This window comes from Dendrobates tinctorius, unplaced genomic scaffold (assembly GCF_039654945.1).
Source record: "Dendrobates tinctorius isolate UK_male_01 unplaced genomic scaffold, ASM3965494v1 ptg000075l, whole genome shotgun sequence".
Classification (NCBI taxonomy): Eukaryota; Metazoa; Chordata; class Amphibia; order Anura; family Dendrobatidae; genus Dendrobates; species Dendrobates tinctorius.
In genome coordinates, this window is record NW_027361743.1 from 19785241 (window position 1) to 19811779 (window position 26539).

Below are 26539 nucleotides of genomic sequence, written 5' to 3' on the forward strand. Positions count from 1 at the left end.
GGCTTCGCTCCTCGGTCAGTCATGAAGGGGCTGGTGCGTTACCATCCAGCCTGGTCCTGGGGGCGGTCCGGATGACATCATCAGGCCACGGGCCTGTAAGGGATGACCTGATCCCTCAAATACCTTGGGACTGCTCTTGCAGGCCGCCGGATATATTCTTGGTTCCCCTGCGTGTTACTGTGTGAATTACTGTTGACTGACTCTGACTTTTGCCTGGACTTCTGACCCTTCTTCTGCCTAACGATTCTGTACCTCTGCGACTCTCCTGGTTTATGACACTGACTTCGGCCTGGATTCTGACTCTTCTTCTGCCTAACGATTCTGTACCTCTGCGACTCTCCTGGTTTATGACTCTGACTTCGGCCTGGATTCTGACTCTTCTTCTGCCTAACGATTCTGTACCTCTGCGACTCTCCTGGTTTATGACACTGACTTCGGCCTGGATTCTGACTCTGCTTCTGTCTAACGATTCGGTACCTCTGCTACTCTCCTGGTTTATGACTCTGGCTTCGACCTGGTATCTGTCTTTGCTTCTGTCTACCGTGCTTATACCATTTCTGCCTGACTGGTTTAGTCTCAGATATCATTACCTTTGTGTCCTGTGTTGGAACACCTTTCTGGCGACCGTCCTGCTCTGGTCTTTGCTCCTATTCAGACAGCAACTCCTGGGCTCTGCTATAAATCCAGATCCCTGTATAGGGGTAAAGGGTATCAGTGTTTCTCGGGGTGTTGTCCGGCTGCAGCCCAGACCGCAGGCAGACGTCACACTATGGGGGTCCAGGGTTGGGAGATATGTCGCCAGCAGTGAGGAGAAGCAGAGAGAGGGAGAGCATGTGGAGAAGGAGGGTGGGTGGCTTGTTTTGTATTTTATTAGGAGAGCTCTGAGGTTGAGGAGCAGGTCAGCTGAGGAGGTCAGATGGGGAGGCAAGAGGGAAGGAGAGATTACTATTTGGTTAGCGGGTGCTGGGGTTTGTGGATAGCGAAGGAGAATGTGGATTAAAGGAGCCAAAACAGTTACAGCGTATGTCATCATTGTAAGAGTAATTTTGAAGGCAAAAGAAACTTAGTACATTTAAATGCAGCATTTTGTTGTAGCTTCTGGTCACTTGAGGCTCATTTCAGGCATTATTTCAGATATTATCCTTAGACGACATCCTTGGAAAGACAGACCGAGGTCAGACAGACCTTAGAGTCTGAATTTATAAGAAGTCAATTGCACATCAAACAAGCCAGGTGTGATCAGAAGGAGGGAGGAGCAGTAGGGAGACTGGTCAGACACATGAGACGATTAATTAGAACTCAGAGAAAAAAAAAAAATAACCAAATGGTCAGATCTAAAAGGACAGATAAAGCATTGATAAGAAACATACAGGGGTGATTGATTGGGGTTCAGGAGAGATGGGTGATGAAGGTATTGCAGGCAGGAGACATACCCCGTGTTCCCGGGATCCTCTGCGCTGCCGCTACAACAACCAATGAGGCGGCGCCCCAGATCACATGACTCTATTATAAATAGGTTCAATGGGAACATAGTCTTAACATACAGTAAGTCCAAAATTTATATAATATATGAAAATTCTTACTAACTTTTTTTTTTCCTTTTCAGTGGTCTCATTGGTCGCAGCTGGGCTATGGTGTTTGCAAGTGGTGGCTTTAAAGTCAGACTTTATGATATTGTGAAAGAACAAGTCACTGCCGCTCTGGAGGATATACGGTATGATAGAATTTGGGATTTTATAAATACTAGAGACAGACTTTGCTATCTAATCATAAGTCAAATAAACAGAATGAACCAAGTGAACAGAAACCTACTAAACAGCTTCTGTAAATTAAAGGGGTGTTGGATTGCTACAGTATATGGATGAGATATCCTTATGTAGGTAATCATTATCAGAATGGTGGTTATCAATGTCAGATTAGTGGGGGTCCGCTTATAGGGTGGTTACCTCCAAGAGAGAGCCTGTTTTCTTCCCCTTGGAAGAGGCCAATTACGCAGCGGTAACGTATGTCTGTGGAACTGTTGGCTAAAACGGAATAGGATATTGCTTTTAACTAAGATTAGTGAATTTTATGACTTTTAGAGGACAGTGTGTCATTTCACCTCATCTTTAACTCTTTCACGACAGGGCGATTTCTGTTTTTTTTGTTTTTGTTTTTTCCTCTCCTTTTTCCAAGAGCCATAACTTTTAAATTTTTCCATCCAGATAACCGTATGAGGGCTTGTTTTTTGCTGCACGAGTTGTAGTTTTGAATGACACCATTCATTTTATCATGTGATACACTTTAAAGCAGGAAAAAAATTCCCAGTGCGTTGAAACTGCAAAAAAATTGCAATTTCATGATTGTTTTTTTTTTTTATTTAGAATGTTCACTATATGGTAAAACTGACCAGTCTTTGTGATTGTCCAGGTCAGTATGAGTACACACATACCAAACATGTATAGTTTTCTTTTATTTAAGTGGTAAAAAAAAAATTCTGAAGTTTGTAAAAAAAAACAAACAAACAAAAAAAAAAGAATAATAATAATAATAAATTTTATTTCTATAGCGCTGACATAATCCGCAGCACTTTACATTTCAGAGGGGACTTGTACAGACAATATACACTACAGCATAACAATAATCACATAGATCATAACAGATACCAAGAGGAATGAGGGCCCTGCTCACAAGCTTACAATCTATGAGGAAAAAAAAAAAAAAAGGGAAGACACGAAAGGTGGGTGGTAACAGTTGCCCTGATTGTATGAACCAGCCATAATGTTAAGTGTGTAACAGTACGGATGCAGAGGGCTAATGGATGCATAAAGCATGTGGGAACATGATGCAGGGAACCTGGTTATGGTAAAAAACTTTTGGCTGTGCCACATAGGGATAGATTAGGTTAATGTGTTGAGGCGGTAGGCCAGTCTGAATAAATGAGTTTTCAGGGCACGCTTAAAATTGTGGGGATTGGGGACTAATCGTATTGACCTGGGAAGTGCATTCCAAAGAATTGGCGCAGCACGTGTATAGTCTTGAAGACGGGAGTGGGAGGTTCTGATTATTGAGGATGCTAACCTCAGGTCATCAGCAGAATGGAGGGCGCGGGTAGGATGGTATACTGAAACAAGGGAGGAGATGTAGGGTGGTGCTGAGCAATGAAGAGCTTTGTGGGTGAGGGTAATAAGTTTGTACTGGATTCTGTAGTGGATGGGTAGCCAGTGTAATGACTGGCACAAGGTAGAGGCATCAGTGTAACGATTGTCGAGGAATATGATCCTGGCAGCTGCATTCAAGACAGATTGGAGAGGGGAGAGTTTGGTAAGAGGGAGACCGATTAGAAGGGAGTTACAATAGTTGAGATGAGAATGAATAAGAGAAGCAGTCAGAGTTTTTGCAGAGTCAAAAGTAAGAAAAGGTCGAATTCTAGAAATGTTCTTGAGGTGCAGATAACAAGAGCGAGCCAGTGATCAGATGTGGGGGACAAAGGAAAGCTCGGAGTCAAGTATAACCCCAAGACAGCGGGCATGTTGCTGGGGAGTAATAGTAGAACCACACACGGAAATGGCAATGTCGGGTATAGGTACATTAGTAGCGGGAGGAAACACAAGTAGTTCAGTCTTTGACAGGTTCAGTTTCAGATATAGTGAGGACATGATGTTAGACACAGCGTTTAGACAATTGCCGGTGTTTTCTAGAAAGGCTGGCGTGATGTCAGGAGAAGCGTATAATTGGGTTTCGTCAGCATAGAGATGGTACTGGAAACCAAATCTACTGATTGTTTGACCAATAGGGGCAGTATACAAAGAGAAGAGGAGGGGGCCTAGGACTGATCCTTGAGGAACCCCAACAGTAAGGGGAAGATGAGAGGAGGAGGAGCCAGCAAAAGATACAGTAAAGGAGCGGTCAGAAAGATAGGAGGAGAACCAGGAGAGAACGGTGTCCTTGAGGCCAATGGAACGGAGCATAGTGAAGAGGAGCTGATGATCCACAGTGTCGAATGCTGCAGAGAGATCCAAGAGAATAAGCATGGAGTAATGACCATTTGATTTAGCTGTTAGTAGATCATCAGACACTTTAGTGAGAGCAGTTTCAGTAGAATGTAAAGAGCGGAAACCAGATTGTAGAGGGTCGAGAAGAGAGTTTTCTGAGAGATAGCGGATAAGACGGGAGTGGACAGGCGTTCCAGGAGTTTAGAGAAGAAGGGAAGATTAGAAACAGGTCTATAGTTAGCGGCACAGTTTTGGTTGAGGGATGGTTTTTTAAGTAGTGGATGTATGATGACATGCTTAAATGAGGAGGGAAAGATACCAGAAGAGAGAGAGATGTTAAATATTTTAGTTAGGCGAGGGGTGACAGCAGGGGAAAGGGTCTGGAGTAGATGTGACGGAAATGGGTCACTGGTGCAAGTGGTTGGGCGGGAAGATGCAAGGAGCCTGCTTACTTCTTCTTCTGTGACTGGTTCAAAGTCAGAGAGTGAGCTAAATGCAGTGGGGGAGGGAGGACAGTGCATGGTATGAGGTGATTGGGAGATAATTTCCTGTCGGATCTGGTCAATTTTTTCTTTGAAGTAATTGGCCAGATCGTCAGCTCGAAGCTCCGTGGTAGGGGCCTGTACTCTTGGGTTGAGTAGAGAATGTAAAGTGTCAAAGAGACATTTAGGGTTATTGGACAGTGAAGTTATGAGGGTGTTGAAATAGGTTTGTTTTGAGAGGTGAAGGGCAGTGTTGTATGTTCGAAGCATAAACTTATAATGGATGAAATCTTCAGGTAGGTTGGATTTTCTCCACAGACGTTCGACGCACCTGGAGCACCGCTGCAGGAAACGTGTTTGCAGGGTGTGCCAGAATTGTCGCCATCTGTGTTGTGGTGTTCTATGTATAGGAGGAGCAAATTCATTCAGGGCACTTTGAAGTGTTTCATTGTAATGCTTCAATGCAGAATCAGGACATGAAAGGGAGGAGATAGGGGCCAATGAAGACTGCAAGTTTTTCATAAGTTTCTGGGTGTTAATGGCCTGTATGTTTCTATAAATATGGACAGTGGAGGTGACCTGAGCAGCCTGGCAGTTCTTGATAGAGAATGAAAGAAGGTTGTGGTCAGAGAGCGGGAGAGGGGAGTTTGCAAAATCATCCACTGCACAAAGCCGAGAGAAGACCAAGTCGAGGGAGTTCCTGTCTTCATGCGTTGGAGAATTAGTAAGCTGCAAAAGGCCAAACGAGGAGGTTAGAGATAAAAGGTGAGTAGCAGATGGGGAGAGGGGAAGAGCAATGGGGATGTTGAAATCGCCCATGATGAGGGTAGGGATGTCACAGGAGAGAAAATGTGGAAGCCAAGTGACAAAATGATCCAGGAACTGATGGGAGGGGCCGGGAGGACGATATACCACGTCCACTCGCATGGAGAAGGGGGTGTAGAGTCTGACGGCATGGACCTCAAAAGAAGGAAAGACAAGTGAGGGTACTTGAGGGAGAACCTGAAAGGTACATTTTGATGATAGGAGCAGACCAACGCCTCCACCTGCTCTATTTTCTGATCTTGGGGTATGATCGAAGTGTAGTCCCCCGTATGAAAGAGCAGCAGCAGCGGTAGTGTCTGACTGCTGGATCCAGGTTTCAGTAAGAGCCAGGAGGTTAAGAGAATTAGAAAGGAAAAAGTCATGAGTGAAGGAGAGTTTGTTACACACTGAGCGAGAATTCCAAAGTGCACAATTAAGAGAGACAGATGGCATGCAGGGAATATTAATAAGATTAGAGGGGTTTCTGAGTGTAGCAGTTGAGGGGTTTGACTTTCTATAACATGGGGGACCAGGGTTGGGAGCAATGTCTCCTGCGACTAGGAGAAGGAGGATAGAAAGAGTGAGCAGATGGTTAAGTGATTTGTGAGAGCGTCTCTTATGTTGAATGGTGGGACTGAATGGATCTGTGCAATTTAGTAATGTGAAAAGAGCGTGAGTGCTATACATAGGAGAGGAAAGGAGTGAGGGGCCAATATGGACGGAGTGTAGAGAGTTAATACCAGGGCGGTGGATGTGTGTAAATGCAGCGGCCAGGATATAAGTTATACAAATGCATATGGTAAATATTTGTGGTAGTCCAAATGTACAGGGAATAGATTTATTTATTTGTCTTACCTGTCTCCTGTCCAACTGCCATGTTATAACTGCCAGCGTACTTAGATACATGTACTTTGATTACATGTACATAAATGCCACCCCTGCATAAATGCCTTCCCCAGGCTAGCTCTGAATTTATAGAAGGCCACTTCTAAGATCTTCCTTTTTTTTTTTTTTTCTCTCCCTACTCGTTAGCAATCAATCAAACTTGACCTCAATAGCAGGGGACAAGCAGGGTGAGTTGAAATAACTATATACCATTATATATGCTGCAAAGATGAATGATAGAGGTTGGACACATGCAGGATTCAGTGAAGTTGCTGGAAAGAGTTAAATACCATTATATATGCTGCAAAGATGAATGATAGAAAGAAATTTGCTTTTGTCACCATTTTCCATGAGCCATAGCATTTCCATTTTCTGTGGCTGTGTGTTAACTTATATTTTACTCCCTGAGTTTACATTTTTACTGATACCATTTTTGGGTAGATACAATGTTTTGGTCACCTCTTATTGCATTTTATTGCAATGTTATGGCTAACAGAAAATGTAATTCTGGCATTTCGATTTTTTTCGTTACACCATTTGCCGATTGGATTAATTTATTTTATACTTTTAGATCAGACTTTTACAAACACGTGATACCAAATATATGTATTTTTTTTATTGTTTTCATCCATTAAGATCAATTCTCATCCTATTGTCATAAGACTCGGCACCTTATATAATATGGGAATTAATTTGACTAATAATTCAAAGGGACAATAGTTAAGAATCCCATTTGACTAAATTTTATTTACCGACATCTATCACTAACCAGGATTTAGTGAGTCACACTGGTTATAACATCACATTGTGACCCAAGATACTATACATCCTAATTGGATGTAAGAAAATATTTTAAAATTGTCTTAAATTTATATGGAATAAAAGTTAAATTTTAATTACATATTCCTATTTTCTTTTCTTTTTCTAATATCTACTGTCTGCTTGTGGTGTACACCTAAGTGTAATGCTGTCCCATTTGATAATAGAATTATTACTTGTTTCTTACTCCTCGGCATGCTGCATGAAGATGATGGTCCTGGCTGAGTGTGTGGGGTTCGTCTATGTGGGACCTACGCCTTTGCCGGACACATGATGCCAGTATCTTTGGCTGGTCAGGACCGGTTGTTGAACTGTTCAATGGTGGAGACCACCACCCGAAAATAAACAGTCTTTTACTTAAAACTTGATGGGAACTATGTACAATAGATAGCAGGTCAATAACTTCACAAACATTTGAAGGGGGGTCCAGGGCCCTTTGCTGTGGGCCGGAACTGAGTTCTCTTTGCCCTGAAACACCTCCTTTAAACAAATATGTGACATGGGTGTGATGTGCTGTGGAATTCTTTCTGTACTCACTTGTAGTCCTGGAGTCCTTATTACCTCCCAGTCCATGGGATCGGACTCAACTGCACACATGACAGGAGACCTTAGGTCCGGTTCAGCAGGTTCGATTTTACTGTGCTCCTGATGATGTTCCCTTTGTCCAGTCTACTATCAGTCCTTGACTCCGTTCTGCCCAACCTGCCCCCGCCTCAACAGCTCCTGTTGATACCAGGGACCTTCCATCCAGCATAACAGCATTCCTGAGATCTACCAGCTTTCTATCTCGATGGGACCCAAATGGCATCTTTCTCTCAGTTGAAATACAAACATGGCACCCAATGTCTCTTCTTGGCATAGGCTCGAGACTGCCTCAGGATTTGTACAAGACTTCATATGTGTCCTCATACTGTTTGGAGACTTGGCACTGACAGGACCTCTTCACTGCTGCTGTATCACTGCCTTGAAACCTGTCATACACTGTTGAACACTTCCTCTGGCTGACCTCTCCTCCACTAGCGCCTGACTCTCAACGGCATAGAAACAGGAAGTGCTTTCCTTCTTATCTAGTGTAACCCCCTTCATTGTGAGGGCTAATCCCAAGTTGTTAACTATATACTACCCTTAGTGATGCAAACTATATCCCTATGCCTTGTAATGGTTCCCCTAGTGGACAGACCTCCCAAATCCCCGGGAACGGCCTTGAGGTAGAACCTCTAGGAAAACCGAAACACAAACCGGTCATAAGAATAAAATGCAAAACTTTAATTAAATATATTACCACAAAGCATTCATATTTATCACTGTTCACATTAATTTATCTGATTCTTGACCCGACGTCTTCTTCTACCCCTCTACACGTTTCCTTTACAATATGGAGCATCTTCACACACAGTCTCTCTACTTCTTCCAAGCTTACTTACTTCTGCTTCAATTTCCTTTGTCTTCACCACAACCCAGCACAGTACTACCGTCCAGTAACTGAGACTCCTGTACATCAATCCCTTTTTTCCCTTAGTTCCCTTAGGAGAGTTAGCTTGCCACTATAGGCTTTACTTAGCTTCTCTGCCTGCTGACGCCTTGGAACACCCGCTCGGGACACTCTCTTCTTCTTAAGCTCCCTGTTCCATCCTAGCCCATCAACTCTCTGTCTGGCGAACTCCAGATTTCTATAGATTTCCACTTACTATTATCGTCCTCCTACAGGCTCCTATGTAGTATGATTATCCACCTCACAGCTCCCTATACTGTATGATCATCCGCCAAATGCACCTATATAGTATGATGGTCCCCCCAGCCGCACCTATATGGTATGATGGTCCCCCCATAGGCTTCTCTATAGTATTATGGTCCCTCCACAGGCCCTTATGTAGTTTGATGATCCCTATATTGTATGATGGTCCTCCAAAGAGTATTATTGGAACCAAAGCACACAAAAAAACCAAAAAATTTATGCTCACCTAATCCATCCTTTGCGTCCACTGCAGCTTCTTGTCTCCTCTTCAATCCTGTGTTTCAGTGGTCGCCGGCAGTGCGATGCAGTTGTAAGGAGGTCAAAGGCCTAGCCCTGTAAATATTGTTATTATGCATTAACTGTGTTCCTTCCATGTCTGTGTGCAGTATATATGTCATGTATGTGTGTGTGTTTGCAGCCGCATAACAGTTAGTTAGAGATAGAGTTAGTTGTAATATCATTAAGGGACACTAGATGGGGCACCGAGCATAACTGAGGGAACCTGTGGAGAGGGTTAATTTAGAGGAGTGGCTAGCCTGAGCAAAACGGAGATGTTTTTCCCTCATGAGTGAGTTGTGCTGGGGGTAGCTATACTGGATAGAAGTGAAGCACAGCAAATGCCTACAGCAGTAGCCAGTGAGGAGAGGTCACTGGAGGTCCTGCAATTAGAGACTGGGAATTGCAGGACTAGGGAGACTAACGGCATAGTCTCAGTGGTCAAGTCAGCTATCAAGGAAAGAGCTGAAGTGACAACCAAGCCAGTCTATGGGAACCAGCCCGTGTCTGGAATCGTGCAAGCCAGGGAGGTCAGTGAGTGAGCCCCTGTAGACGTGGCAGCTGGAGTACGGGAGCTTTGTGAAGAGTCTAGTGAGCTGCAAATCTAGGACACGTACAGGAGCAACAGTGCCGTAAAGGGTGAGCTGTAATGGATAAGACAGGTGCCTTCGTGGGCTGAAGTCGGTCTCAGGAAGAATGGAAGTAGTTCCATGTTCCGTGTGACGTGTCAGCTTGCTTGTGTGGTTCATACGTGTGAAGTGAAGGAAGAAGTAACATACTGCTGTAGATGAAGATGTATTGCTGTTACCGAGTAAAGACTCCTGTAGCCATTGTGGATATGCTGTGCCCTGAAGAGAATAAAGCTGAGTTGTTAAAGTTGTTTCCAGCCTCTGTCTGCAGTCAATTGAGTCCTCAAAGTGAACAGCGTACCAGAGATGGAACCCCCTTCTAGCACAGTGAGTACTGGAGCGACTGCAGAAGCTACCCCCCCGGCGGTCATAGTATTACACAGTGACATCATCACCCCAGATGACGTCACCTGCATGGTGTCAGCCTCTAGCAAGCCACAGGCCAGAAGCATCATGTGGCCTGCCGGAATAAGTGTCGGAGTATTGTGTCGGCGGCTCCTTGCTCCACCATAGTTGTTAACAGTACTGGCATCCTGTTCTATACTGTTAACATAGTCTCAATTAATGTGTCCCACGCCGAAACCAGCCCATCTGGCATGTGCCACAATTTCCAAATGGCCAGTCTGTCCCTGAATGTCACAATACACATTAAAATACACAACAAATGCAACAATACATTTGTCTTCAAGGAGAACGTGGGCAGTATGGTCATTTCCTTACACCTAAGGGTTAATCTATATTAGCAATTCTTTTGCCCACATGTTTTATTAGTAGGTTTTCCATGTCATTTTTGACAGATACTGGAAGCCTATGAAAGTTGCCTTCTATTTCCTGTTTAGTAGCCACCATGTCAAAGATGTGAACTTTCCAGTCCCAGTCTTCCCTTACCGAATGTTGAAGAGGTTTGCTATCATTTTTGTCAGTAGTTGAAGGGTGAGCTTTGTGGAGCATATCTGATGAAGACCTGTTGGGGCCGATACTGTCTTCTGAATCAGTTGATGCAGGGTAGGATGTCATCATGTGGGACAACTCACAAGGAAAGAGAGAAGCCGTATTCACTTGTGTTGTAGTGTGGGGAAGTGGCGAAGGGCCACCTCGGATATCGGAGATGAATGAGATAGGAAACTTTCATTTCAATAGGACTAGTTTCAGCCATGAATGAATGTTTGGTGACAGAGTACCTCCTTGTACAGACCAAGCCCGAAGAATTCAGCTACATGTATTGTGTGTGTGCCTTGAGTCAGGCCATGGATTTCAGGAGCTATGTAGATGGAATAGTACTTACTGTATTCCGGCATTGTCAAGCCCTCTCAACCTAAAGTCCGCTAAAAGAGGCACATATAAAAGACAATTGTGCTTAAGCAGATCACCCGGGGTCTGATGGTAGGTGACCCGCCTCTCAGTTTTGTCAGATGAGTAATGGTATGGGGTTAGCAGAAACAAAAAAAAAAAATTGAGCATAGCACAAGCCATGGCTGGTAGATCACTAACAATAACTTCATATAATTGTCTAAAGTATGTGCACTAATAAGTATCAGCAAAAGATGGCGTAAGAGTACTGCTTGTATTGGGCAATATTATTACAGCAAGCAGGTTGAGAGTGTGTTTGAATTATTTAGCACAGTAGCCTTGTGGGGCTTCCTGGCTCCAATAGGCTATCAGAAATAAGGTTACGAAAAAGAAGTGTTGACAGTAAAAGGGTACTTTCAGGCTCCAATAGCCAATTAGAATTACTGTAATAGCTGGATATTTATTAAAGCACCAATAGCCCATTAGAATGGGTAGTCTAGAGCAGGGGTGGGCAATTCATTTTTCCAAGAGGCCATATGAGAGACTGTGACTGTTGTGGAGGATCGCACCAATCGGCCAAACTTAATTCTGCTTAGTATTATTGTTTTATATTAATTTTTTATCACTTAGTCTTGAGTAGAATTATGTATGAAGACTTGCTGCTACTGTTAATACATGTTACGAAAGGCCTTATTGTAACCTGTATTCATTCTCACCTGTAGCAATGAATCAACACAATTCACAGCTTTTTATAAAATGTATATAAAGCAGTAAATCATACAGCTCCTGTTATGCAGTCCTTATACCTTGATCAACAGCTCCCTACACAAAATGAAGCTCCCACAGTCCCAACATAGTATGATGTCACCACACAGCATCTAAAACAGTAAGATATCCCCTTAACAGTATAATCTCCCAAACAAAACCCTCTACACAGTATTATGTCTCCACTCAGCCTCACTACATAATATTGTGTCCACACAGCCCCCATTCAGTATAATGTCCCCCCACGCAGACCCGATGTGCAGTATGATGTCCCCCACACAGCCCCCATGTGCAGTAAGGTGTTCCCCACACAGCCCCCATGCGCAGTATGATGTCCCCCACACAGCCCCCATGTGCAGTAAGGTGTTCCCCACACAGCCCCCATGCGCAGTATGATGTCCCCCACACAGCCCCCATTTGCAGTATGATGTCCACCACACAGCCCCCATGCGCAGTATGATGTCCCCCACACAGCCCCCATGCACAGTATGATGTCCCCCACACAGCCCCCATGCGCAGTATGATGTCCCCCACAAAGTCCCCATATGCAGTAAGGTGTCCCCCACACAGCCCCCATGCACAGTATGATGTCCCCCACACAGCCCCCATGCGCTGTATGATGTCCCCCACGCAGCTCCCATGCGCAGTATGATGTCCCCCACACAACCCCCATGCGCAGTATGATGTCCCCCATGCAGCTCCCATGCGCAGTATGATGTCCCCCACATAGGCTCCATGTGCAGAATGATGTCTCCCACACAGACCTCGTGCAGTATGGTGTCCCCCACACAGACCTCATGTGCAGTAAGATGTAATAAATTTAAAAAAAACTACTCACCTCACCCCATTCCTCCACGGCACTGGTCTGCGCTGTGTACTGAGGCACACCTGGCATGACGTAGTGACATCATCACGCTTGCTGCGCTCTCTTACATACAGGCTCGGTGAAGGAAGAGGGAGCTGTCTGTTCCCTGTTCCATCACTGATTTCACCAGTATCTGTATGTATCCTGAGGATCCAGATATCAGTGAGAGTGAGATGCTGGGCAGAGGGCAGCCATGTGGTGCGGGATGCCACTGCATAAAGCTCTTTGGCTGTCCCACTCCACGGGCCGATAATTACAAGTTACTTTATTCTAATCGATTTTTTTTCTCCATTTTCTTTTCCTGCCTGAAGAAGCAATCACTGATCATTCAATGAGAATATTGGATTACAGAGTTAAATATGTCCTATACAAGCTTGTGAAAGTGTCTTTTACCATTGTAACTATTTTACAACACTGATGACTACAAAGAGAACAGTTTACCTGTCATTCTATCCTCAAAAAATGACATTTTTTGGCTGACCCACTGGTGACTCATGACTGGGGTCATGAAAGAGTGAAGAGATCCAAGAATTTCCTTGCCTCTGCAAAGTCAAAGTAACATAGTAACATAGTTATTAAGGTTGAAGGAAGACTTTAAGTCCATCTAGTTCAACCCATATCCTATCCTAACTTGCCCTAAGTGAGCTAAGACTGGCCATACACATTAGATGGCGGACTCTCCCATTTGCAGAAATGCTCGCTCTGTAATCTGTCGGCTGAGTTCTCTATGAGAAAGCCACCGGCTGACATGTTGCCGGTTCAACATCAGACATGTCAGATCGACATCATTACCGACCATCAGTCAGCCGGTGCCCGCATACACATTAGACATTCGGCCGAACCTGTCGATATTGGGGGCTCAGTCAATGGTCTAATGTGTATAGAGGGCATAAGGCTATATTTGATGCTAAAACTGCATAATGGCCACTCTGTTATGTCAACTTCCCAAGTCAAATACAATTATATTCACACATACTGTAGGTAATTTAACTTAGACAGCGTTTTACGTGTTTTAAAAAAATGCTTCTCATAGATTTGTCAAATTTACACCAGCTACCTTCTGGCAAACAATTTTATGTACTTGCCAAATTGTGATATGTCTACCTCTCCCACTAGACTCTATCCACTTGACTTGGTAGAAAAATGCTTTGAACGTAGAAAAAGTTAAAGTTTGCTTTCTTCTTTTTGCACAAAACAAACGTATACCAAATCTGCATCTTTTTTTTTACATAAGGAGACACAATCCAATTTGTAAATTACCCCTATAGTGTATATTTCCAGTTAGTGACATTGCTCATGTGGTGAATTACTGTGCAAGGGTGTAATGCAGCGGTTTTCACTACAGTGTGGTATAGAGGCAGTGACCCAGGTTAATCCAACTTAAATGTCTTTATTTTGGCAACTTACAAAAATAGCTCAAATTTTTTCCTCTGGTTCGTAGCCGGATTGTCCAGAACAGTCCGTATCAAATCTGTTGCCGTGGCAACTGCACCACTGTGTCACTCGTGGGTGCGTCGATGGCTTTGCCTTCTCTAGCCTGTGTTCAGACTAACACAGACTAGTCCTGCATAGAGCCTCCTGCTCTGATTCTTGCAAAACAAACACTGACACACCAGAAATTTAACTGAACGTTTAAATGGAAATTATGAACATGGGCCACTCCCAAGATCCAGAGTGGAAGGAGAGATCTGCCATCTTGCAGATCTCTCCAAAAATAAAAGCCCATGTCAGATTTTCCTAAATCTGAATTGATCAAATAGCTTAACCAAGTCCACACTCTTTTATTTTGCAATGTAACCACAGCTGTGGCTCAATTGGGTTTAGTATGTTCCTATGTGCATCGTGGGGGACTCATAATGCCCCACATATCCTCATATCTGTTCAAACTTTTGGGTTGCACACCTGTTACCATACCAGGTGCTGACAGGTCATACTCATTTCATTGCGCTTTCCCAGCTCGGTGTTCCATCGAGAAGTTTTGCAAAGACAGAAACCATTTGGTAACTCAAGCATTCCTCTCCTTGGCATTTCTCATCCAGACAAAGGTCGAATGATCCATAGCCAAGTAAAACTGTAGCCCGAGCAAATAATAGTGTAGGGACTCCAAGGCCCGCTTAATGTCCATGCACTCCCTCTCCACTATGCTATAATTTTTCTCTGTCGGGGTAAGCTTCCTACTCAAGTAGGTGACCTAATGTTCTTGTTCGTTCACCTCCTGTGTCAGAACAGTTCCTAGGCCTACCTCAGATGCATCCGTTTGCATGATAAAGTCTTTCTTGAAGTTGGGACTGGTGAGGATGGGCTGTCTGTGCAACTCCAACTTCATGGACTGGAATGCTTCCTCCACCTGAGGATTCCACCAAATCATGACCGATTTCCTTCACTTTAAGAGATCGGTCAAGGGTGCCGATCTCCTGTGAAAGTTAGGTATAAATCATTGGTAATACCCAACGATGCCAAGGAATGCTCTTGCTTATTTTGTAGTAGGCGGTTGGGGCCAGATATGAATGGTCTTGATTTTGTTGATTTTAGTCTTAATAACCCCACGGCCAATCGCGTACCCCAAGTGCCGGCTTTCCTTGAGACCTATTGCACATTTGTTTGGGTTCATCGTCAAGCCCGCGGTTTGGAGTGAATCGAGTACCACTTGCATTTGGGACAAGTGGGTATGCCAGTCTGTACTAAAGATGATAATATCATCCAAATATGCCGATGCATACTTCTAATGGGGCTCTAAAACTATGTCAATCAGCTTCTGGAACGTAGCTGGTGCCCCATGTAGTCCAAAAGGCAAGACGACAGTGTTACAGACCCTCCGGTTTTATGAAGGCAGTTTTTTCTTTCACCGACTCTGTCAGAGGCACTTGCCAGTAACCCTTGGTCAGATCGCGCGTCTTGAAGTACTGTTCTTGCCCTAGGCTCTCAATCAGCTCGTCCACCCGTGACATCGGATAAAGGTCAATTTTCACTTCATTCAATTTTCGGACGTCGTTACAAAGTCGTAACAATCCGTCCTGCTTTGCAATCAGTACAATAGAGCTAGCCATCTTACTCCTGAACTCCTCAATAACTCCTAGCAGGAGCATTTGTTTCATCTTAACCGATGGTTTGCCTCCGGCACACGGTACGGTTTCATTCTTACATTCTTATTCTTACCTGAGGCTCGGTGTCAATGTCATGTTGGATTACAGATATTCGACCAGGCAGTTTCGAGAATACATTTGCATTCTGCTGCACAAATTTCCGTGTCTCCCATCGCTGCAATTTAGATAGTGTATCACTTATCTTTACCTCTCCCCGGGCTCCTCCCAGGCTGTTGTCTGAGGGTCCACAGATAATACGACCAGAGTTGCATCCGTAATCATACATTCCCAGTCTTTCCATGCTTTTAGCAGATTTACATGACATAGTTGTTCTGGTTTCCTCTTCCCAGGCTGAAATACTCTGTAATTCACTTCTCCAACCTTTTCCCGGACTTCATATGGCCCTTGAAATTTGGCCAAGAGCTTATTTTCTGCGGTGGGCACTAAAACTAATACCCGATCCCCTTGTTTAAAGGAGGACCTAACTATGGCCTTTCTATTATATGCTTGGATCTGCGCTTCTTGGGCATCCAGAAGGTGTTCCTTTACTATGGGCATTACCACCGCGATGCGGTCCTGCACAGTCGCCATGTGCTCTATATGTTTTTATGGGGAGTAGGCTCTTGTTCTCACTTCTCTTTGCATAGCAGGCCCCTGGGATGTCTACCGTATTATAGTTCAAATGGAGAGAACCCCATTGATGACTGTGGTATCTCTTGGACATCAAACATTAATTAGGGAAGTCGCATATTCCAATCCTTCTCTTCTTTGGAGACCATTTTCTTTAACATAGATTTAAGGGTCTTGTTGAATCTCTCTACTAGACCATCTGTCTGTGGGTGGTACACCAATGTGCACAACTGTTTTATCTGGAGCAGTTTACACAGTTCCTTTGTAACCTTGGACATAAAAGGAGTCCCCTGATAAATAAAGATCTCCTTAGGTAGCCAAAGTCGACAAAACATGGAAAGCAGCTCCCAGGCAATAAGTTTAGCCGAGGTGTGATGAAGCAGAATTGCCTCCGGGTAATGAGTAACATAGTCTACAACCACTAATATGTGTTGGTGGCCACGAGTTGACTTTGCTATGGGCCCTACCAGATCCATAGCAATCCACTCAAAGGCTATGTGCACACGTTGCGGATTCTGCTGCGGATCCGCAGCGTTTCTGGCCCTGCGGGTTCGCAGTAGTTTCTGCTGCGTTGTACAGTACCATTGTTTTCAGAGGTAAAACCAAAAACGCTGTGCACATGCTGTGGATTTTTCCGCGTGGATTTGCTGCGGGTTACAATCCGCAGCATGTCAATTCTTTATGCGGAATCCGCTGCGGTTTCACACCTTCACCATTGTGATGTCATGATCTCAGTGCGGGTTTGACTCGCACACGTGGGGTTAATGTCTGGAACCTGTGCTGATGACTGGCATTTCTGGGGTTAAAGGTTGTGATCCCAGTGCAGGCTTACCTGCACACCTGAGCTATGATTGTGGCCTCTCCCTGGTTCTGGGAGAGGCTTCTTATAGCCTCAGGATGCTCCCATCCCCGTCAGTTATACTTTCGCCCTTGGCATTGTGTAGTGACCCCTGAGTGTGTTTGTGCTGTGTTCTGGTTGCTTGATTCTCTGTGTACGACTCGGTCTGTTCTCTGGATATTGCTTTGGATTCTGCTTGGTACCTTCTATGTCTGTTTGGTTTTGACTTCTGCTTGGCCCTGACTATCCGTTCTGTCTCATCCCTGGTACTTTACTGATATCTCTGTGTATGACCTCCGTTTTGCCTGACTCTGAGTATTTCTGTATAGTGTCCTGCCATCTCTGAAAGCAGGACGCTAAGCCCCGCCCCCTTGCAGTCACATGACCGTAGGTCCTGTGACTGCTTGCTAAACTTCAGCGTCCACAGGTCCTGTGTATCTGTACTTTCCGGCTGTACCTGACCGCGGGCCCCCCTACAGTGCGGGTGAGTCCCTGCTCAGCAGAGGCTGCACGCCGGCGCTGACAGGATCCTGACAGTTAAGTTTTTGTTTTTTTTTTTTCTTTTTCTGCTGAGAAATATGGATCCCATACAATCTCTTGCTGAGCAAATGAAAAATCTGAGTCAGATGTTCAGGGTTTATCTCTGGGGCAGCAAGCTCTGGCTCGTTCTCAGCAGCAGGTTTCTGAGACAGTGCGGGGGGGCTTTAGCTGCTGGGTCTCTGGGGGCTGGGGCGAGTGATGTTGTTTTGGTGTCCCCAGAACCACCTGTTAAACTGCCTGATTTCTTTTCTGGGAACAAAAAGGAGTTCAGGGTCTTCATGGAGGGGTGCAAACTCTTCTTTAGTTTGAGGCCACGTTCCTCTGGGGACGAAAGTCAGAAGGTTGGGGTCATTATGTCTCTGTTAAGAGGGTTCCCACAAGCTTGGGCTTTCTCCCTTCCTCCCACTGCCCCTGAGAGAGTGTCTGTGAATGCGGTTTTTGAGGCCCTCGGGCACATATATGATGAGCCGGACCAAGTGCGATTGGCAGAGGACATGGTGATGAGTGTCTGTCGGGAAACACTCGGCTGAGTGGTTTTGTACAGAATTCCGCCGCTGGGCCGCAGAGGTCTCTTGGGACGCCGCCGCACTCTGAGGTTACAGGATGCCTTGGCATTACATCCCCCACCTAACTCACTCGAGGACGTCATGACCCAGGCCGTCCGGATGGACCACAGGCTGCGGGCCAGGGGGGTGATGCAGGCGGAGACTCCATTGTTCCCTAGTGGAAAGGAGACTGTTTCTGTGCCCATGGACGTAGGGGCTCTCTCCCTGAAGGAAAAGGAGAGATAACACCGGAGAGAAAAGCAGTTATGCTTCTACTGTGGTAAAACGGGACATTGGAAAAGGCAGTGTCCTGATTGTCCATCCTCAACCCGGTCGACGGGAAACGACTAGGTCTGGATAGTCATTGGGGAGACTACTCAGACCCTCAGGTACCCTTTTCCTCGTTTTCTAAGTTGTTGCTTCATGTGGAACTGTTAGTGGACAATTGTTGTTTTCCCTCTACAGCTTTCGTGGACTGCGGATCATCCATCAATCTCATTGACTCCCAATTGGTCACACGCTGTAAGATAGGGACAGTTAGACTTAAGGTTCCGATCAAAGTGGTGGCCATTGACTCCTCCCCCCCTCACTAAAGAGGGAATTCTCTTTATGTCTGACTTGTTTTCGCTCAAAGTGGGTGCTACCCATGTGGAAAAATTAAGTTGTTTGGTTCTGGACAATCTACCAGCAGGATTGGTGTTGGGCATGCCCTGGTTACAACGCCATAACCCAGTCATTAACTGGAAAACGGGGGAGATTGTTCAGTGGGGGTTTAATGATTCGATGTTATGTGATAAGTCTGCACTATTGGTTGAACCTGTTAAATCTGTATCTGTGTTGTTATGATTGAGTCACCGAGGAGGAAAAAACAAAACACAAGCTCAGCCCAGAAAAACAGAGAGGTTGGAAACTAGCGGATTGCAGACCCCTAATCCTATCACACATCTAGCAGTAGCCGTGGAATGTTCCTACGGTGATCCTAGACACCTCGTCACAGCCGGAGATCTACATAAGCCTAAAGAGAGAAAAGGGAAAAACTGACTGCCCCAGAGCAGACCCCAAAGCAATAGGCAGCCCCCAACATATAATGACGGTGAAGCAAGATGAAATAACTAACACAGATAGAAAGATAGGTTGAGCAAACGATGGGGCCCAAGCTAACTAAAAAGGACAGGATAGAAAAGCTGCTGTCTGCAATCCGAGAAAACCCTGCTAAAAAATATTACCACCACAACTGATAAGCAAAAAGGACCCTGAAGTCACTAGACTTCAAACCCTATATCAGCACTCAGAATATTCTGGAAGCAGAGCAAAAGAGAACACTGATCAAGGAAAAGAATCCAGCACACCCCTGGCCGGGGATGGCTGAACTCCAAAAAACAAGGTAAACAAAACCAAAACTAATAAGTTCAATAGCAGAGCAAAAACTTATCTTTGGAAGCAGGAATCAGACTGGTCTCCAAGAATCCAGCAGAGAAATCACCAGCAACTCAGAAGGGCGTCGGCTGCCTTATATCCAGTCAGAAGTTCCCATTACCCAGTCACATCCACCTGATCAGGTGTTTGGTAATCAGCCTCACTACCTTCCTTCACCAGAAGAGGGAGATCCTCGAACACAAAAGATGAATGAACAGATGAGCTCACAACACTGTGTCACCTGTCGAGCTGGAAGGTATTCCGGAGTACCTGAAAGAATTCGAAGATGTGTTCTCTGAAAACGAGGCCAAGACGTTGCCGCCACATAGACCCTTTGACTGCGCTATCGAGTTAGTCCAGGGGGCTAAATTGCCTAAAGCCCGTCTGTTCAATTTATCTGGCCCTGAGCGCTTGGCCATGAAGGATTACATTGCTGAGAGTCTTCGCAAAGGACACATACGTCCCTCAGTCTCATCTGTGGCGGCAGGGTTTTTTTTGCAAAGAAAAAAGATGGTGGTTTACGTCCCTGCCTCGATTTTCGTGAGCTCAACAAGATTACTGTACGAAATACGTACCCCCTTCCGTTGATTCCCGATTTGTGTAACCAACTTTCAGGGGCAAAATGGTTCTCCAAACTGGATCTTCGGGGGGCATATAATTTGATAAGGGTCCGGGAGGGGGATGAATGGAAAACCGCGTTTCTCACGACCGAGGGACTGTTTGAAAATTTAGTCATGACGTTTGGTCTTACCAATGCCCCAGCCATATTTCAGAATTTCATCAACGTGGTATTCTCGGATCTCATTGGTCGTTTTGTTGTTATTTACTTAGACGATATTCTGATATACTCTCCCGACAGTCAATCTCATCTGAATCATGTACGAACCGTTCTCCAAAGACTGAGGGAAAATCATCTGTATGCCAAATTGGAGAAATGTGTGTTTTTTGTTCAAGAATTGTCTTTTTTGGGATTAATTGTGTCCTGTGAGGGTTTTCGCATGGACCCCAAGAAGGTGCAGGCCATTGAGGATTGGGTGCAACCCCGAGACCTTAAGGGTCTTCAGCGCTTCTTGGGGTTCGCCAATTATTACTGCAAATTTATTCGGGGGTTTTCACAGGTGGTCAAACCACTCATAGATCTTACTTGTAAAGGTGCGGATGTGAGAAACTGGTCCTCGCTCGCAAAAGAGGCCTTTGCGACCCTGAAAAGAAGCTTTATGTCTGCTCCCGTGTTAGTACAGCCAGATCTGTCCAAACCATTCGTCGTGGAAGTGGACGCCTCTGAGGTGGGGGTGGGGGCGGTGTTGTCCCAAGGGCCTGCCACTCTAACCAACCTCAGGCCATGTGCTTTCTTTTCCAAGAAGTTCTCTGCTGCGGAAAGAAATTACGACATAGGCAATAGAGAGCTTCTTGTGGTCAAATTGGCGTTTGAAGAATGGAGGTACTTTTTGGAGGGGGCCTGTCACCTGGTTACGGTGATCACGGATCACAAAAATTTGTCATACATTGAGTCTGCTAAAAGACTAACGCCCAGACAGGCCCGTTGGTCACTTTTTTTTTTTCCCATTTTCAGTTTACGATTACATTTCGTCCAGGGTCTAAGAATGTCAAGGCTGACGCCTTATCGCGCAGTTTTCAGCCGGTGTCGCCCCCTGAGCCATCGTCCTCCATTCTTCTCCCTGGGGTTGTGATAGCAGAGGTCTCGTCTGAATTGGAACGGGAGATTCAGGGGGCCCAGTCGCGGGCCCCGGCGGCCAAGCCGGAGGGGAAGTTGTTTGTCCCAGAGCAACTTCGCCTGAAACTCTTGCAGGAGTTCCATGAATCCAAGCTGAGTGCTCACCCTGATATTTCAGCCACGCGTCTGGCGGTTGCTAGGATCTTTTGGTGGCCTACCCTTGGTTCGGACATAAAAAAATTCATTGCTGGTTGTGGGGTCTGCCCTCGTTCTAAAAGCTCTCTTAGCCGGCCGGCAGGGGAGCTGATGCCCTTGGCAGTGCCCGAAAGACCATGGACTCACTTATCCATGGATTTTGTTACCAATCTCCCTCCATCTAAGGGTAATACAGTGGTATGGGTAGTGGTGGACTGGTTTTCTAAGCAGGCTCATTTTGTACCCCTGTCCGCAATACCATCAGCTGAGACGTTGTCCAGGTTGTTTGTGCAGCATGTGATCCGGTTGCATGGGGTACCCCTGAATGTGATGTCTGATCGTGGTGTGCAGTTTGTGGCTAAGTTTTGGTGTTCTTTCTGCAAAAAATTTGGGATGTCTCTGTCCTTTTCGTCTGCATACCATCCTGAGAGCAATGGTCAGACGGAGCGCACTAACCAGTCCCTGGAACAGATCCTCAGGTGTCTAACCTCTGCTAGACAGAATGACTGGTGCAATGCACTGCCGTTGGCTGAATTTGTCTTGAATAGTCGGGTGAGTCAATCCACGGGTATGACTCCTTTTTTGATCATTATGGGTTCAGTCCTCATTTTGGTGAGTTTTCTCGTCTGGACTCGGGGTGTCCCGGGGCTGAGGGCTCTGTTCAGCGATTACAGAATATGTGGGCAGAAGTTCAGCGGAGTATATCTAGGTCTCAGGGCAGGTATAAGTTTTTCGCGGACAGGAAACGAACACCAGGGCCCACGTTTCAGGTTGGAGACAAGGTTTGGCTCTCCACGTGAAACATTAAGTTGAAGGTTCCTTCAGCCAAGTTGGGGCCCAAATTCATTGGCCCATACAAGATTGTGGAAAAAATCAATCCAGTGGCGTATAAGCTGTGCCTTCCACCCTCTTTCAAGATCCCTAACGTCTTCCACAAATCTCTACTGAAACCTTTTGAAGCAGTCCGGGGAGACTCCGAGTCCGCTGCTCCTCCTGTTTTGGTCAAGGGGCAGGTGGAGTACGAGGTTGGTCATATCGTAGATTCCAGGTTGGTACGGCAGTCGGTACAGTACCTGGTTCATTGGAAGGGGTATGGACCAGAAGACAGGTCCTGGTTACCGGCCCGGTTGATGCATGCTGATCGCCTGGTGCGTGCTTTCCATGCTAAGTACCCAGGCAAGCCTGGGGGCCCAGAGGCCCCCCATTGAGAGGGGGGTACTGTCATGATCTCAGTGTGGGTTTGACTCGCACACGTGGGGTTAATGTCTGGAACCAGTGCTGATGACTGGCATTTCTGGGGTTAAAGGTTGTGATCCCAGTGCAGGCTTACCTGCACACCTGGGGCTATGATTGTGGCCTCTCCCTGGTTCTGGGAGAGGCTTCTTATAGCCTCAGGATGCTCCCATCCCCGTCAGTTATACTTTCGCCCTTGGCATTGTGTGGTGAGCCCTGAGTGTGTTTGTGCTGTGTTCTGGTTGCATGATTCTCTGTGTACGACTCGGTCTGTTCTCTGGATATTGCTTTGGATTCTGCTTGGTACCTTCTATGTCTGTTTGGTTTTGACTTCTGCTTGACCCTGACTATCCGTTCTGTCTCATCCCTGGTACTTTACTGATATCTCTGTGTATGACCTCCGTTTATTTCTGTATAGTGTCCTGCCATCTCTGAAAGCAGGATGCTAAGCCCCGCCCCCTTGCAGTCACATGACTGTAGGTCCAGTGACTGCTTGCTAAACTTCAGCGTCCACAGGTCCTGTGTATCTGTACTTTCCGGCTGTACCTGACCGCGGGCCCCCCTACAGTGCGGGTGAGTCCCTGCTCAGCGGAGGCTGCACGCGGCGCTGACAGGATCCTGACATGTGAGGTGTGAAACCGCAGGGCTAAACCACAGGCTAATGCGCAGGTAAACCGCAGGTATTTTGACCTGGGGATTTACCTGCAGATTTTTCCAAATCCAGGCTGAAAAATCCACAGCACTTTCAACTACGTGTGCACATAGCCAAGAAAAGGTACCTCTATAATAGGCAGTGGCACCAATGGATTATGGAAACTTGCGGTGAGATGGGGTTAGCTGGCACTGCGCATGACTCACAAAACAAAACCTCTGAACCTTGGCATAAATCCCGGGCCAAAAGAACTGTTGAAGAATGCGCTCTTGCGCCTTTTAACCCCCAAGGTGACCACCCAACATGTGTTTGTGAGCCATCTTGAGCACTGCATATCAATACGATTGGGGCACTACCTGCTGTTCCACTACTTTGTCCCAGATTTTGTCAACCCAATTTGATAACTCCTGGTTGACCAACATAAGTTGCTGAGCCACCCCATTTACCTCTATCACCCTGAGTCAGAGTGGGATCCCAAAAGTCCCATGGGATACTTCCAGCTCGGGGAACAATGTGGTCTCCTTAAAATCTCCTGCCAGCACCTTTAGGGGAATCTTGTCGGGTTTACACTGTTTCCCTATGTGGGTGACCCCTGTGACAGGTATCCCTGACTCTGGATCTTTGGGTTCTTTGCCTGGACAGACATTGCAGGGTTAATTTTACTCTCCCAGAGGGACCAGAAAAGGGGCAAGTCTCTTCCCAAAACATTCACGTAAGAAAGGGTCTTCACCTCCCCGCACGGAATGCACAAGGTAACCTCTGCCGTCGGATACTCGCGGAGTTCACCGTTTATAAAAATTACCCTGACTTTTCCGCCAGTGGGTTCTAACCCAGAGATCAATTGCCCATGGACGAATGTCACTAGGCTTCCTGAGTCCAAGAGAGCCTCCTCCCGGTGTCTATTGACGCGCACCTGGCACAAATGGGTTTCACCTGCTAGGATGGCATCCGCAGTGTAGACGGAGGAGGCATACATTGATACACGGCGAGTAAGCCCACAGTAAATGGGTTCAGCAGTCAGGGAGCAGTTGGCAGCCACATGTTCTGCCTCTTGACACAACCAGCACCTGATAGCGCGGCACCGCTAGTCCAAGAGACCATTTTAGGGGAAACTGGTCTCCTCCCACCCTAAGTCTGGGGTACCACCTCAGTATGAGCTCGGGTCTGACTGACCCCAGCAGAGGGTCGTGTCCCTTTTCCAGGCTCTTTGTCTTGTAGGTGCTGGCGTAATAGCCGCAGTGGGGCAGAGTCCCATACGAAGTCCTGGTTGGCTGTATAACACTAAATCAAGCTAACTACTTGGTCTAGGTTGCCTGGGTCCCCTTGCACCACCCAACGCTGTATGGCTGCTGGCAGAGCTCTCACAAGCCGGTCGGCCACCACTCTATCATCTGGGCTGGGGTCAAGGTCTCAGTCTGCAGCCATTTTTTCTCAGGTTCAAAAAGTCAAATGCATGAGACCTAGCTGGTCGGGCTTCCAGAAAAGTACACTGATATACCTGCTGTGCCCCTACATATGTGTTGACGCCCAGGGATCTCACCTTTGAGGCATTCATAGTCCTCAGTGTCCTCGCAGCCGAGATCACAGTACACCTTCTGGGCATCGCCCATCAGAACAGGGCCACCACTTCAGACCACTGGTCGACTGGCAAGTTCTCCTGTCCCGGGGTTCTTTTGAAGATAGTGAAGAAGGCTTCCAGGTTGTCCTCCCGTCTGATTTTCCACAGCGCTGCTCTGACTTTGTTCCGGGCCTCAGGATGAACCGGGGTGATGGTGGGAGAGTCTCTTGCAGGGCCACAATCTGTTGCAGAATCAGGCTGCTGCCACTGCTGCTGCTGATACAGCTCCTGCTGTTGTCGCTGAAACAGTAGCTGCTATAGGATGAAGATCAACTGCTTTATTACCTCCACCATCTTGTTGGCGGGCCTGAGCTGTAGCATTGTAGGTTTGATTACCGACATTTGGTTTTCCTTGGGGTATGCCTTTGTTCACACTGGCTGCATTCTCCACCATATGCAATGCAGCGGTCTCCATGAAAGTGCAGTAAAGAGGCAGTGACCTAGGCTAGTCCAAATTGAATGTCTTTATTTTGTAAACTTACAAAAATAACTCAAACTCGGTCCTCCGGTTTGCAGTCAGATCGTCCATAACAGTCCACATCAAATCTATTGCCGTGGGTGACTGCACCGCCATATCACTCGTAGGTGTGTTAATGGCTGTTAGAGTGTTAGAGTGTTAGCGACTCCTGGAGTGGACCCTCTGGGTCGCGGCACCAACCCTCCCAGGACGAGCTAGCCTAGTGAGGACCACCCCCTATACAGGGAGTGTCAGGAGCAAGCCCCAGGGGATACGATACCACGACTGCTGGCACCAGGCGGCCGGCTCACAGGAGATAATGAGACTGTGTGACTGGAGGGTGCAGGATACTAGGGAACACAGGAGAATACACGGGAGTGCGCTGAATACAGGATAGTGCAAGATGGGTACACGTGGGCACATAAGGCGTGTAGCGAGTAACACATCCGGAGGTAAACAAAGCAGGACATGTGCAAGGAGCACGACAGGGTACAGAATGAGACAGCAGTCGTGCAAGGAAGTGTAACAGAACACAGAAATAGAGTGAATGCCAGGAGGCACGACTGAGCAAGAAACAAGGGACAGGATTCGAGAGGATGTGCCAGGAGGCACAACTGAGCATGAAGCAACAAGGGTTCAGAGCAAGTGCTAGGAGCACCACAGAATAGCAGACAGAGCAGAGGACCTGAGAACAGCGCACAGCCAGGCTGGGACACAGCTGACCCAGCCAGGAAGCACAACAATAATCAGGCACCTCCCCTAGGGGAGGTCGTCTGATATAGCACATGACTACTACTGGTTCCGAGTCAGGACCTAGCCAGAAAGCACATGACCACTACAGGTTCCGGGTCAGGTCCTCCATTACCATAGAGAGGACCGAGCCCTATACAGCACTGACAGGAGCGCGCAAGCGCAAACGTGACATGGAGTAGGAGACCCGGGGACGAGAGCTGCGCGTGCGCACCCGACGGGAACCCCCGAGGGACCGCCGTACCGGAGGGAGTGACGTCGGGGCCGAAGCCCCGCCTCCTGGTGAGCGCGGCATAACAGTACCCCCTCCTTTAAGCCCCCTCTCTCTTGAACTGGAAAATAGCACCTTGACACTAGGAGCGGGATCCAGACACTTCCTAACT

The 26539-nt window shown here is 46.5% G+C and overlaps 1 protein-coding gene across 4 annotated transcripts in view; it reads left to right on the plus strand.

The window, feature by feature from the left end:
* The window catches only part of CRYL1 (crystallin lambda 1), a 267981-nt gene that overhangs the window by 65477 nt on the left and 175965 nt on the right, over positions 1-26539 (plus strand). For 2 of the 4 annotated variants that reach the window (XM_073583059.1, XM_073583058.1), the window contains exon 2: positions 1607-1714. The exons of 1 other annotated variant lie outside the window; for it this stretch is intronic. In XM_073583059.1, coding sequence (XP_073439160.1) covers positions 1632-1714 — 83 coding nt within the window. In that variant the 5' untranslated portion in view covers positions 1607-1631. Of the gene's footprint in view, positions 1-1606; positions 1715-6292; positions 6334-26539 lie in introns of those variants that run through there. One more of the 4 variants, XM_073583061.1, reaches the window with a different exon arrangement.